This window comes from Vigna unguiculata, chromosome 6, assembly GCF_037176805.1.
Source record: "Vigna unguiculata cultivar grain cowpea cultivar isolate G323 ecotype 2 chromosome 6, ASM3717680v1, whole genome shotgun sequence".
In the NCBI taxonomy this organism is placed as follows: domain Eukaryota; kingdom Viridiplantae; phylum Streptophyta; class Magnoliopsida; order Fabales; family Fabaceae; genus Vigna; species Vigna unguiculata.
The window spans coordinates 45,575,100-45,589,165 of record NC_140797.1 but is presented as its reverse complement, the minus strand read 5'-3'; the positions used below and the strand labels follow the sequence as shown (position 1 = coordinate 45,589,165).

General features: G+C 32.6%; 2 protein-coding genes across 4 annotated transcripts; one reads left to right on the top strand and one right to left on the bottom strand.

The window, feature by feature from the left end:
• Window positions 1-355: 355 nt before the first annotated feature.
• LOC114187248 (subtilase family protein) lies at window positions 356-6,970 on the top strand. Its single transcript, XM_028075440.2, has 9 exons — window positions 356-513; window positions 631-829; window positions 937-1,128; window positions 1,457-1,568; window positions 3,871-4,432; window positions 5,189-5,286; window positions 5,371-5,728; window positions 5,831-6,047; window positions 6,214-6,970. The coding sequence occupies exons 1-9, from the start codon at window positions 424-426 to the stop codon at window positions 6,753-6,755; spliced, it is 2,370 nt and encodes a 789-aa protein (XP_027931241.1). The 5' UTR covers window positions 356-423; the 3' UTR covers window positions 6,756-6,970.
• A 451-nt stretch (window positions 6,971-7,421) lies between these two features.
• Window positions 7,422-11,384, bottom strand: LOC114186742 (Pentatricopeptide repeat (PPR) superfamily protein). Of its 3 annotated transcripts, none has more exons than XM_028074734.2 (8): window positions 11,180-11,384; window positions 10,150-10,288; window positions 10,001-10,075; window positions 9,843-9,913; window positions 9,668-9,764; window positions 8,959-9,102; window positions 8,021-8,233; window positions 7,422-7,936 (listed from the first exon to the last, which is right to left on the bottom strand). In XM_028074734.2, the coding sequence occupies exons 2-8, from the start codon at window positions 10,207-10,209 to the stop codon at window positions 7,730-7,732; spliced, it is 867 nt and encodes a 288-aa protein (XP_027930535.1). In that variant the 5' UTR covers window positions 10,210-10,288; window positions 11,180-11,384; the 3' UTR covers window positions 7,422-7,729. The 3 variants fall into 3 exon arrangements, with proteins under 3 accessions (XP_027930535.1, XP_085530878.1, XP_085530879.1); XM_085674752.1 differs by having other exon boundaries at window positions 11,208-11,359; XM_085674753.1 differs by lacking the exon at window positions 11,180-11,384 and adding an exon at window positions 10,900-11,146.
• Between the last annotated feature and the right edge of the window lie 2,682 nt (window positions 11,385-14,066).

Here is a 14,066-nt window from a genome sequence, read left to right as displayed (position 1 = left end):
TACATTATATATGGTTTTATTCACTTAGTTTTACAAAACAGATAATAAACAAATACGTATTTCCTAAAAAAACAAAGATACACAGTATTATTTATACTTCCTTTTTCTAAACTACATGTAAGTCTATTAAATCCTTATAAATGTATGAAATCCGTCCAAATCTTGCTAATATGGGAATCTTCAACAGAAGCTAATTTAGGTCTACAGTAGTCACATTATCCATATATCTAATGTATATCACTCATCACGAGAGTTATGTCTTATATGGAAAGACCTATGAAAATATCATACCTTTAAAATCTTGTCGTTTAATAATGAAGCTTACACTTAGGTCCAGATTCTACAGATAAGAGCACTGAGAGATTTCCTGGAACCTCTGATATAAATATCTCATTATCATAATCATTCTGCATTTGTGGACAAATGGCAATTAAGAGAACTAATTCAGCAACTTACTTCTTACTTTTTCTCCACCTTCTCCTTCCCTTGGCCTCATGCAGCAACAGGAAGCAGGTCTTTCATTTTTCATCTACTATATCCTTCTCACTCTTTTTTCTTTTACTCTCTGTCTTCTGGTTTTCCATGTGGATTATACTCTAATGTGAAACAATCTTTCTCGTGTTCACACAGGTTTATGTAGTTGAGTTGTTCCGAGATCACAGCATTCATAGTGATAAAACAGATGAAGTTGAGAATACCCATCACGCTTTTTTGCTTTCTGTTAAAGAAACTGAGGAGGAAGCACGAGCTTCCCTTCTTTATAGTTACAAACACAGTATCAATGGTTTTGCAGCATTGCTTACCCCAAAAGAAGCCAATGAGCTCTCAGGTAAAGCTAAATAATTCTTCAACAGTTTTGGTTTTAAGTTTTTTGTTCCTCTTTGAACCTCTTTTTATTTATCTGTATGTCTAACCTTGGAAAGAAAACATGGACAGAAATGGAGGGAGTGGTTTTTGTGCATAAGAACCAGCCAAAGATCTACTCTTTGCACACCACCAGATCATGGGAATTCGTGGGATTGGATACGCCTTTGAATCCATGGAAAGAAAACTCAGATCAGAAAAATGGAGACTTGCTAAGCAGAGCACAATATGGGAAAGATATCATAGTAGGAATGATTGATAGTGGTAAATTTTATCTTCCTTATATGTCTATGCTTTAATCTTGAAAATAATTAAATAAAAGATTGTTATTTACAACATTTTTCCACAATGTTTCTTTTCTTTCTGTCTCTTATCATTATATTTCGAATATATCTGATTTCATAATTTTCTTTCCTTTCTTTATGAAGGTAATATAGCATTACTGTAATTATCGGTGTGGCTGTTCTCATTTTACTCTATTTATCTAAATAATGTGTTATGTAATTATATAACTAATCAGTAGCATCAAACCAAACCAGTGAGCAATGTGTTAATTAGTATGTGCGTGTCTGCACTGTGGTTCTACTTGCAGGTGTGTGGCCAGACTCACTGAGCTTCAGTGATGAAGGAATGGAGCCTGTTCCGACGAAATGGAAAGGAGAATGCCAAAATGGAACTGCTTTCGATTCATCTCGATGTAATAGGTGACATTGCTTTTCTTTATACCACCTATGAACTTCTAAATTTTTTTGTTAAATTAGGATGATATATGTGTTTATACATAGTTTGGAAATAAATATACTTAGTTTGATTTTATCTTGAAAGCTTTAGAGATGACAGTTTCTAAAATAGAGTCTTTGTGATTTCTGAACAAGCTATTCAGTGTAGCTTTTTCACTATAGTTACATGTATTATAAAATGACATGACAATTGTCTTTTCATATGAAAGTTCTTCAGTGAACTTTGGAACCTTTGAATGGTTTTCTTTATGAGTTAGTCAGCATTAGTGGTTTCTTTCTTCATTTATTTAATCTTGAACTGAACACTGAGGAATGGCTTAAATATTACTAAAGTAAAAGTTCAATTCACTATCTGTTGCATAAATTATAATCATGTCATTGTCAAGGTGTGTGAATATTCATATACATCTATTTAAAAGATAACGAAAAGAAAGTGTGCATGGGAAGGAAGATTAATATATATTAAAGGGATAATATATACTGTGAGATATTATACTTTTATATAAAATAAAGGGAAACATTTAACTGAAAGTAAAACATTATAAAACTATTCCTAGGAAATTGGAGATGCAAAGAATTATATAATAACTATTATTCTTGGAGTAGATTTATCAGATTAATTCAGAAGCATATAACTGACATGTAACATGGTTTTCTCTGTGTGGTCTTTTTCGTTTCGTATACATATTTGTATTTCGTTAATTTTCTGAAAAAACAAAATGATAGAGAAAGTATTTTGAAATACTACTTTGGCGGTAGGTGGGGTTAAATTCTAAATAGAATATCTATTGAGGTTGTGAGTGTAGATAGATATGATTTGTAGCTTTTTTGTCCTTTTGACTTAATTGTTTTTGGCTTGTTTTTATTTTGCATCTCGTGAGTTTCTCTACATGTATATCTGTGTCTTTCTTTTGTTTTCTTTGTTTGTTGGGTCAATGTCTTTTCCCTTGACCTGTGGTGTGTGACTATGCACACCACTCCCATAGTGTAGAAGAAGATGATTGAATTATTGAAGAGGTATACACTGAAATGATCAGTGCATGCCAAAAGACCCAAACATGTGAACGAGAGAGAAAAAGAGTGACATGTAAACTAGGGGACAACATTTTCATCTGTATGTATTGGGATGATACACTCAGCAAAATTATGCACTTCTGACATGTCTTTCTTTCTTTGGTGTTGCTCGTGATGTTTCTCAATCTGAGTCCATTACCATGGGGTTTTTGAATGAGATATTTTATACAATAAAATCGTATAATCATTTCTACAAAACTTTTTTTTTTCAACACATTACTTACATACAGTGTCACATTTCAGAGACAAATTATATAAATTTCATTTAGATAATCAATGAGATACAAAAAGTTCATTATAGCTTCTTAAAATTTATTTGATATATATTGTCCATTATTAGTATATTATGCTAATTTCATCAGTTTAGGAAATATATATAGAAAAATCACGTGAATGATATAATTACTTCTAAAACTGACAATGACAGTCTAACCACTACAATTAATCTCACAGAGTTACATTTTAAACACTTAAGAAACGAATATTACAAAAAATCACAAAAAAGGTAACCTAGAGCTACCAAAATGGGTTAAAATCTGCAAACTAATTTGATTCATTATGGATTTGGATTGGATTGAAATTTTTTTATAAATTTCAATACAGATTGATTTTTTATTCGACTCATCTAGAATCCGGCTCATCCGGGTTGAATCCGTAGTGAGCCGAGTTGGCTCACCAACCTGCAAATAAAAGATCACACACATATCTTTTGTTAAGTTGGGCTTTGTATTTGGGTTATTATATTAGGTTGTTTTTTTAGCCAACACATAGATAATTTGTATTTTTGTAATTTTGGTTTATATTTTTATTGTATTAAAATTTATTTAAATTTTAATTAAAATTATAATTTAGTTTTGACTCAAAAAAATAAAAATAAAAATTATATTTTTTTTAATTAAGTGAGTTCGTGAACCAACCCATTCAACCCCAATGTGCGATGGACCGGGTCGGGTTGAAATCTTTTTGACTCGCTAATTAATGAGCCAGATTGATTTGGCTCACTAAGTAATTAGCCCGTGATAAGTTAAGTCGAGTCGGACCGAGTTATCCGTTTTGACTGTTGTTAACACGAGTGAGATGGTGGAAATTTGAAACCAAAACATTTCCTTAGGAAGAAATAGAAGGACATGGACCATAACATCTGATTTTTTATGAATCCATAATAAACATGAAGTTTGCATATTTTGTGCAGGAAGATTATAGGAACTCGTTACTACTTGCGCGGTTACGAGAGTGCATTTGGCCCTCTAAACGAAAAAGAGGACTACAGATCAGCACGTGACAAAGATGGTCATGGAACACACACGGCTTCAATAGTTGCAGGGCGTGCAGTGGCGAATGCCTCAGCCCTAGGAGGGTTTGCGAAGGGCACTGCCCTAGGTGGGGCCCCTTTGGCCCGTCTTGCCATATACAAAGCATGTTGGCCCATTAAGGGAAAGTCGAAAGACGAGGGGAACGTATGCACAAACATTGACATGCTGAAAGCTATAGATGATGCCATTGGTGATGGCGTTGATGTTCTGAGCATTTCCATTGGGTTCAGTGAACCCCTTTCTTATGAGGAGGATGCGATTGCTAGGGGTGCATTGCATGCTGTGAGGAACAACATTGTTGTAGTGTGCAGTGCAGGTAACGCTGGCCCTTCACCTCAAACTTTGTCAAACCCTGCACCATGGATCATCACTGTTGGTGCCAGCACTGTCGATCGCTCCTTTCTTTCTCCTGTTAAGCTCGCCAATGGCACACTCATTGAGGTAAGACGTTAAGTTTATGAAACTGTGTGTTTGGTTGCATTTCTATGTGAAGAAAAAATGAGTCTGAGGTATGCATATTTATAGTTGCTCTTACATCTGATAGTGATTTTGAAGTGCTTATTAAAGGAGCCTGCAACATGCATGATTGATGAAAAACAAATAAACACTTGGAAGATGACATTCATGTTATAAAAAAAGTTGCTAAAATTTAGTAATTAAAATATGATTATCATAAGTAAATATCAAACATTAAATCATTAGGTTTTATTCTACAAAACAATACCTTACTATTTCTTTTCATAAAGAACTCAACTCTCGAGCACATCTTAAAAAAAATACATACCTGACATGCAACATTTGTTTGTTTATATATATAAAATTAAAATTTTCAAATATAATAAAATAATATAGAACTCGTATATTTTATAAACCTAAAAATTAAATTAAGTAAAATTGTCAGTATAATATTGTACACAAAATTTTACTTCATTTAAACATTCATAGATATGTAATTAAATAGTAACCATTTTATATTTTAAATAATATATTATGATTAAAATAAAACAAGACGATAAATTTTTAGTTACATAAGATTAGTTAAGAAGATTCCGATAGTGAAAATTGAAATCCTATTGATCTATCTTGTTCAATTCTGGTAAAATACAATGTCACAAAAATGTTAGTGTATATGGGGCTAGATGATGAACTTTCGATTCGTTGAATTACACACTTCTTTTTTTTCTATGTTAATATCAGGGTCGATCGATTACCCCAGTTAACATGGGAAACAACTCTTACCCATTGGTTCTAGCTAAAGATGTTGAACTTCCAGGCCTGCCTAGTAATAATTCTGGGTAGATTTTCAGCACTTTCTTTTTCCTAATAGATTATGATTCTGTGACTGATATAAAATTGAAAAGGTTTGTTTGATTGTGCAGGTATTGCTTGGACAATACCCTTGAACCTAACAGGACAAGGGGGAAGATAGTTATCTGCCTCAGAGGACAAGGTGGAAGGTTAAAAAAAGGCTTAGAAGTTCAAAGGGTTGGGGGAATTGGTCTCATCCTTGGGAACAATAAACTAAATGGAAATGATGTACCCTCTGATCCTCATTTTATTCCAGCCACTGGACTGTCCTATGATAATGTCTTAAAACTCATTGACTATGTCCATTCTACCCCAAATCCAATGGCACAAATTCTGCCAGGAACAACAGTGTTGAAAACCACACCAGCACCCTACATGGCCTCTTTCTCTAGCAGGGGTCCAAATATAATTGACCCTAATATTCTCAAGGTATCATCACCAAACATTACATTTGAAACCTTGTGTCGTGTCATCATGCAACTGATATATCAAAAGTAACATGAAAATTTTTGAATCATTGTTTTCTTTCAGCCTGATATTACAGCCCCAGGAGTAGACATATTAGCAGCATGGACCGCGGAAGATGGCCCCACACGAATGACATTTAACGACAAACGAGTGGTTAAGTACAACATCTTCTCTGGAACTTCAATGTCATGCCCTCATGTTGCTGCTGCAGCTGTTCTTCTCAAAGCCATACACCCTACTTGGACCACTGCTGCTATAAGATCTGCTCTCATCACTACAGGTAACTTCGACATGCTCATGATCCACCCCTCTTAATTGGCTACCATTCCCTTAGATGATTCATATTTAATTAAAAATTTATTGATGTGTTTAGTTCTATACCAAGTCTAACTTCATCATGAAAATAAAAGTCTATAACAATAGCATTCCCAATTTTACTGATGCAGCCATGCCAACGGACAACACTGGTCATCCATTGATTGATGAAGCTGGAAATCTTGCAACACCTTTTGCAATGGGATCTGGGCACTTCAACCCCAAAGGAGCAGCAGATCCTGGTCTAGTTTATGATGCCTCCTACACGGACTACCTTCTTTACACTTGTAAACTTGGAGTGGCTAAAAACCTCAACATTACCTTTAACTGTCCAAAGTCGTTTCTTGAACCCTTTGAACTCAACTATCCATCCATACAAATCCATGGACTCAATTACTCTAGGACTATTAAGAGGACAGTCACCAATGTTGGTGGGAGCAAGAGTATTTACAAGTTTAGTGCCTCGTCATCAAAGGAATTCTCCATCACAGCCACTCCAGATACTCTTACATTTAATCATGTTGGGCAGAAAATGAACTTCATCATCACAGTGACAGCAAACTCGAGTCAGATACCAACCAACCATGGCCCAGATAAGTACTACTTTGGTTGGTATGCATGGACTCGAGAACATGTCGTTGTAAGAAGCCCACTGGCAGTGTCTTTTATATAGAATAATATTGTGTCTTCTTATTTTCATTACTTTATTGAAGTGTTTTTTCCTTTGACATTTTTCCAAAGGCCAAAGGTCTAAAACAGTTGGAGAATCTTGGGGGAACAGCAACAGATAAGATACAGAATATTAGAGTGGTGGTGATAGCACGATAAGCTTAAGAATGTTATTTGAGGATTGATAACAATTCAACACTAATGAAATCATTGTTTTTATGCCGCTTCTTTTTCTATTGAATCCTCTCAAAAAAAAAAATACTGTGCATATATATTCTGAGTCTATGTACTTTTTTGGTCAAATCTTCCTAGCTAGTTGACATCATGGTGGAGCCTTGCTTTAAAGCACTCCTCAACAGGGGCCCATGTTATGAGGATCTTTCAATCGCTTTAAAATATATTTATTACTCCTAAAAAATATAATTTGAAAAGGACTACGGACGCCGTTAGTGTGGCTCTGGTTACCTAAACGTAAAACAAAAATCCAAGTTAAGGAATCCAATCAGTAATCAGTGGTTTGGTTTTAAAGGGTAAGAACCGAATATCAATAGAGAACAGATATAATCGGTTAGGTACATGTTCGACCCTATTGTGAAGTGACAAAGAAAAACACTTCAATTAATTTGATTCAAATTGTCAGATTCATTAGGTTGATCCAGTGTCAAGAATATACTTAAACAGGAATTAGTATATGCAGAACTAAGAAATTAGTTCCGATTGTAGACATCAAGTCTTATATATTAACAAGTTTTGCTCTGAATACATGCCTAAGCTAACTAAGTGTCTATACATTACAACATTGTCGTTTTTCAATTTAGGGTGCAGAGCCCCGATCCCTCAATGTAGTACAACTTCTGGTTGATCCGTGGCTATGTTGGACCTGGATGCACAGCAATGCAGCAGATTGATGAGCCACTGATGCAGCTGCAGTAGAACGCAACAAGTAGTGTCCTCGTTGGCATAATTGATTTACCCATTTCAATTGGTTGATTCATTATCATCATATGCTTCTGTTCTAACTCTCACCCGTTCGCGATTGAAGTGAAGGTACTTCCATTTAATCCCATATCGTTTTATAACCAATTTCTGCTTCTCTTCTTCGCCTAGTTCTCTAAAAGCTCTTGCCACTCTCCTGACCGTATCTTCGTCAGGTTTTACCCGCAACTCCTCCATGTCTGCAAATACCTGAACTTACACGAGTCTAGTTAAAATTGCAAAAAAAAATAATAATGCGAGGTCAAATGAGAATAATGGTTCAAAGAAGGATACCTCTATGATCTTATCCGGCATATCATGATGATCATATATCGATATCATCCTTGAAAACAGTCTTTTAGAGACAGAGCGCAAGTGGGTATGTATGATCATATTCCACAATGATTCTGCCTCATCTACCCTCTGGTCCATATCAAATGCCAGAAGAAGGGTATCAAACGTTCCCATCGTTGTTCCTTGTCCTTTGCTTAGCATCCACTTTGCTACCTGTGATTTACCGAGGAGTAATAATCAGTAAGATTCTTTACCGTTCCTCCTAAGTAACGAAACATGAGGTCATCAGGTCTAGAAGGAAAAAGGGTCTCATTCACAGAGCACAACTTCATTTAAATCATCCAAATATGTCTGAAACTTTGCCAATCCTGAGATGTTAGATAAATGCAGTTAAAAGTTTTGCATATTTTTACCAACTAAATAAACTTGATGACATTCCCAAAAAAGGATCAAACTATGTCAATATTGATGGATGAAACACAATTAAGAAAAGAGAAAAATATAAAAGCGTATGGATATATGGAATCCATAAAATATATCATGGCCCCTTGTAACTACAAATACATACTTTTACTTCGACAGATGAGGGGAAAAAATTTGAGATAATGACCACTTTCATTTATTCAGTACCTAAAACCAGATCCAAAACTATAAAAACAAATGAGCAATTTCAGTATTAGTTAACAAGCAAATTCATTTATCAAAAGTTTCAACAATAAACCACCATCCATCAATCATTTCTTGAGCTATGAAAATTTTGAATCCCAGAGAACTTTGCACGAAGCGATATCAGCTCTAGGGCTTGTTATGAAAACACATTTTCAATCATCAAACAAACAGAATATTTGCTGTCAAATATTCTTTAAAAATCAATAAAGGCACTCAAAGCGCTTGGTTTGATAGAGAACAGGAGCTATTTAAAGTAGTTGTATTCTTACCTGAATTACACGAACCCACTGACCCCTTTTCCTTAAGATTTTTAAAGCCTTAGCTGCTGCAATCACTGGAAACTCTGTTTCCCAAGCTGTCCATTTGTCTAATGCCCCATAAACAGCTTCTTTCTCATTAGGGAGTTTAGAAACCTATCATTTCAAGTTCAATCATGTAAAAAATAAAAATCAACGTGATACTATAACATTAAAAGAGCCCTCCCGCTGTTCATTAAATGAAATTATTTTCTTAGTACTTCCTTAGTCAATTAACAGTATTTAATAAATAGTTCATTTCCTACCCTGTATTACCGATTTCTCCACATTCATCCGCACCGCACCTCCATGATCCAATAACTAGTAAGAAATGAAGAATCGGTAGAAGAATTGTGGAAAAGCTCAACGAAACTCCAGAAGACAGAAGAAAAATAAGAGAAAGGAGATAAATCACTGTGTTAGAGAGAAATCAATGTGCTCAATCTATTAACCGATCATAACAGGCTGCTTTTTATAAGAAAGATGTAAGTACACTTGAAGACACAAACAAAATAAATGAATCTTACAAATCCAAACCAACCCCTAACTGACAGACTAAGTTCAATTTTGAATACACTAGGTGATAAAATATCAGGTTATGGCAGTGCTGGTGAATGTGGAAGAATCCAGTAATACCCCAAATCCAAAATTCTGACTAAAAGGATATCAATGGGTGACATACAATTCTAACAAGAGTGAGGGCCTTTTGGCCAGACTGAGCTGAATCTCTACTTTTCCACAAGTGGTGCTCTTTCTTTCCAGTTGTCTTCTTCCCTTTTCTGCATTCCAGGTAAAACAAATAATTCACATAAACAAGAGTTCATTGAAAAATAATGAAAATAGAATAAAAAACCTACTTCTTCTCCATGGGACCACCACCTTCTGGGCTAACTTTGGATCTCTTAATCACGCAGTGGATACAACTTCTCTATAATCAAAAGCAGAATATTTCAATACTTCAAAGCCAAATACAAGAAATGCAATTACTATGCTCTTTTATTGAGCTTTTGTTTACCTTCAGTGAGACGGTTATTGGAATTGTTGATAATTTATTCCCCCATAGAAGGGCTCTTGTTTTATCCATCTTAGCCTGGGTCAGAAGAGAAGAATAAGCAATTACAAAAAAAAAAACAGCTTTTTTCTTGGTCAAAAGAACAGCATTACCTGACATATTTGTGACAGGGGCAGAGGAGAAATAATTGAGCTTAAACATGTCATGGGCATCGTGCTTTTCAAATTTGGAGATGTGTTATCACAGAGTCGAAGGGATAAGTACACTCTAGAGTTATCGAAACTGCACTTCCTGCAATTCAATAATCACCATCATTCCTTTTGATTGAACAAAATCTACTGTAAAACCTATGGCATATCATTTATCAGTATCTCTTCAGTTTAACGACTCCCATCCCTAAACTCATCCTTTGCTGCTAAACTTTTTAATAACAGCAAAGAACCCTGTTTACACTCCTTCCCACGTACACGAATTGGTAGCAAATTTAAGGAACAAATTTCTTCATATTTCGTAACCTTTTAGGCAGAATCTTTAATTTGTTTTTCTGTTCAACACCACTATGCTGTTACAGAGTGTAATTATCAATATAACATGTATCTACCCATTATGCTCAAAATTAAGAACTCACTCACTCCGCTACCGAAGTATGCGCATAAAAATCAATAAATTTAGAATACAAAAGCTATACTGTGTAAAACTTTTTACACTGTAAACCAATTAAAAACAGCCTCATAAAACTATAGTAAAAGTTAACAAACCTGACTGACATATATGAAGATTTGGTTAGAGTGTAAAAATGTTTTAACCAGTCAGAGAAGAGTTTATTTCCACTTCAATTTTAAACCAGTGAAATTACCACACTTCAGAATACTTTCTTGTTATGGTTACGCCGAAGAATTTACCTTGTCTGCATTCTGACAACCAAACTATTTAAAGATAAAACTTCCTCGCTTTTCAGTTTCATTTATGCATTCCTTCGAACACTTGATAGGCAATATAAACCAACTCTTACTTATTTCAAAATAAATAACTTTGACAAGCTCAAGAAACTACTGTTATAGCAACGGAAAATTGATCAAAACAGAAACAGCACAATAAGAACATGCAGGAAACAAACTCATGGTAGAAGGGAGCACACTTGGGCTGATTGCACGGTTAAATAATACTGCGGCCAATACTTACCCAATAAACTAAAATAAAAAATTAGTGCCCTCTGGGTCGATTTTTCCTCGGCATCAGATACGAATTTTGCACCATTGCATATTGTCGGAACTGATGTTCTTCATGACCACGCTGTTCAGTTAATTCCGTGCTTCTGTCTGCTGCAATTCTGCTTGTTTGGGTATGGACTTTCATGCTTGGTTCGCTCTGGCCCCATTTCTCATCGGGCCCAGAATAAGGAAAATGTTGTTTACACCACCTTTTGTTAATCATCATACCTCCCTTATGGTAGTTTTCCACTATTTTCCTCCAAACAGCCTTTTAATATTAAAATTCCTCCATTAGAGTTTCTTTGCAAACAAATGGACAAACTTTTTAACATTGGAGTCATGCCAAAGTTCTCTTTTAAGTAGAGATGGTAAATAAACCCGTATCCGTGGGTATTGTCCGAACTTGTTCCCGTTTTGACGAGGAATCCCCGCATTGACTGGGTATGGGTACGGGTATGGAGAATCTCCGATTTTTTCAATTGGGTATGGGGATGGGGATGAATATATCCCCGCCATAATACCCGTCCCCGCCATATCTCCATCATCATTTAAATTATTAAAATATTCACAATTAATTAAGTAACCCTATATATTTATATATATATATATATATATATATATATATATATATATATATTTATATATATATATATATATATTCTTTCTATTTTTTATTTTTTCTAAATATTTTGTTTGTCATGAAACTCATTCGCATTTCCAATATATTTTTTTATCTTATCATAACTTTTATGTAATTATGTTAAAATGATGTATGTCAATTAAAAAAATTTTATGTCTAACATTTGAATATTTCTATTATTTTTTAATATTTTTATTTATTGTATATTTTCCTTTCACCTGAGAATGTTTAATACTCTCAATTTAAGTGTTTAATAGCATAAACATTTCATTTACAAGGTAATATACAAAAAATTACTTATTATTATTATTTTTTGTTTCATTTGAATAACTCTTTCATTTCGCTAAAATTTTTTTTGTTATTTCTCAACCATTGAGTGTATATGTTGATATTTGAAAAGTTTCCTTAGATCTCTAAGGTGTTTTTCGTCTTATCATACCATTAATTATACATTTGTTTTTCTTTGTGCAATTCCTTCCAATAGTCTCCAAATTATTTGTAAGACACACATTTGTTAATTTTTTAATATTTTTATTTTTGTTTATTTTCATCATATAGAATACTATTTTAATAAATTTTATATAGTTATTTTTTATTTTCTAACTCATTACAATCATACTTTAATATTTTCAATGTAATTGTATAAATAATTTTTATTTACTACAATATAAAAATTTAATGTAATTGCCATGAATATATTTTTATCACCATCCAACATATATTGGAGTTTAAAAGATACAATATCTATGATAAAATTTTATTATGTTTACTATTTGTTCTTTGCGTCATTTTTTTTATCAACCATTGAGTATATATATGTTGATATTTGAAAAGTTTTTTTAAATCTCTAAGATATTTTTCATCTTATCATAATTTTAATTATATATTTATTTTCCTTTGTGTGATTCCTTCCAATAGTCTCCAAATTGTTTATAAGACACACATTTGTTAATTTTTTTATTTTTTTATTTTTTTTATTTTCATCATGTAGAATACTATTTCGATAAATTTTATCTAATTATTTTTTATTTTCTAACTCATTATAATCATACTTTAATTTTTTCACTATAATTGTATAAATAATTTTTATTTACTACAATATAAAAATTTAATGTAATTGCCATGAATATTCTTTTACCACCACCCAACATATATTGTGGTTCAAAAGATACAAAATCTATATTAAAATTTTATTATTATATTTATTATTTGTTCTTTGCGTCATTTTAATCAAGTGATGTATTATAACTTTTATTAGTGTATAAAAAATAGATTCATTATAATTTAAAAAATTGAAGTAAACAAACATTTAAAATATATTTTAATTTAAATATTTTTTTCCTTTTATATTTTTTAAAAAATATTTTTTCCTTTTATATTTTTAAAAAAATATTTTTAAAATTTATCAACTAGGTTTCATTAATGTTTGCAAATTTAATAAATGTTTTGGTTCTCATTAAATTTTATTTGGTATTCTAATCTAAAATGTAAACAATTATAATTTATTTCAAAGTATTTGATATCGAAGAAACAACCATACTCCTAATATTGAATATTTGATAATATTATGTTTCCTTTACCGTAATTTTTTATTATTTTATAAAAAATAATTAAAATTAATATTAAAGTAGTAAGAAAACGGGTACGGGTATGGGTACGAGATTATACCCGTTACCCGGTGGGGATGGGGATGAGATAAAAGTTTGATATCCGTTGGATTTGGGTATGGGGATGGGGATGAATTTTTGTTACGGGGATGGGTATGGGATAGTGAAACCCGTCCCCGCCCCGCCCCGTTGTCATCCCTACTTTTACGTGCATTTATTTACTGTTTAGAGGGGGTTAGAGAGTGATTTAAGGTATTTACTTGGGGATTTGAGAGAGAGGAAAATAAAGAAAAATAGGAATTTGATTATTTTATGATCCTCTCTCGTATAATTTGAAGGTGATTTATATAAGATTATATAATAATTTTAATTATTTTTTGTTTTTTTAATTCAAAAATAATATAAATATAACTTCTAAAATTATGTTCACAACATTAATTAATATTTTCTACTTTTTATTATTTATCAAAAAAAAAATCAATACATAAACATATCGTATTATATTATGTTTTTATTAAAATAAATATTTTTCCAATTTATTTATTAAATATTTTTTAGAAAATAAATATAACTCAACTAAAATATAATCTTATATTACTTTCAATCAATTT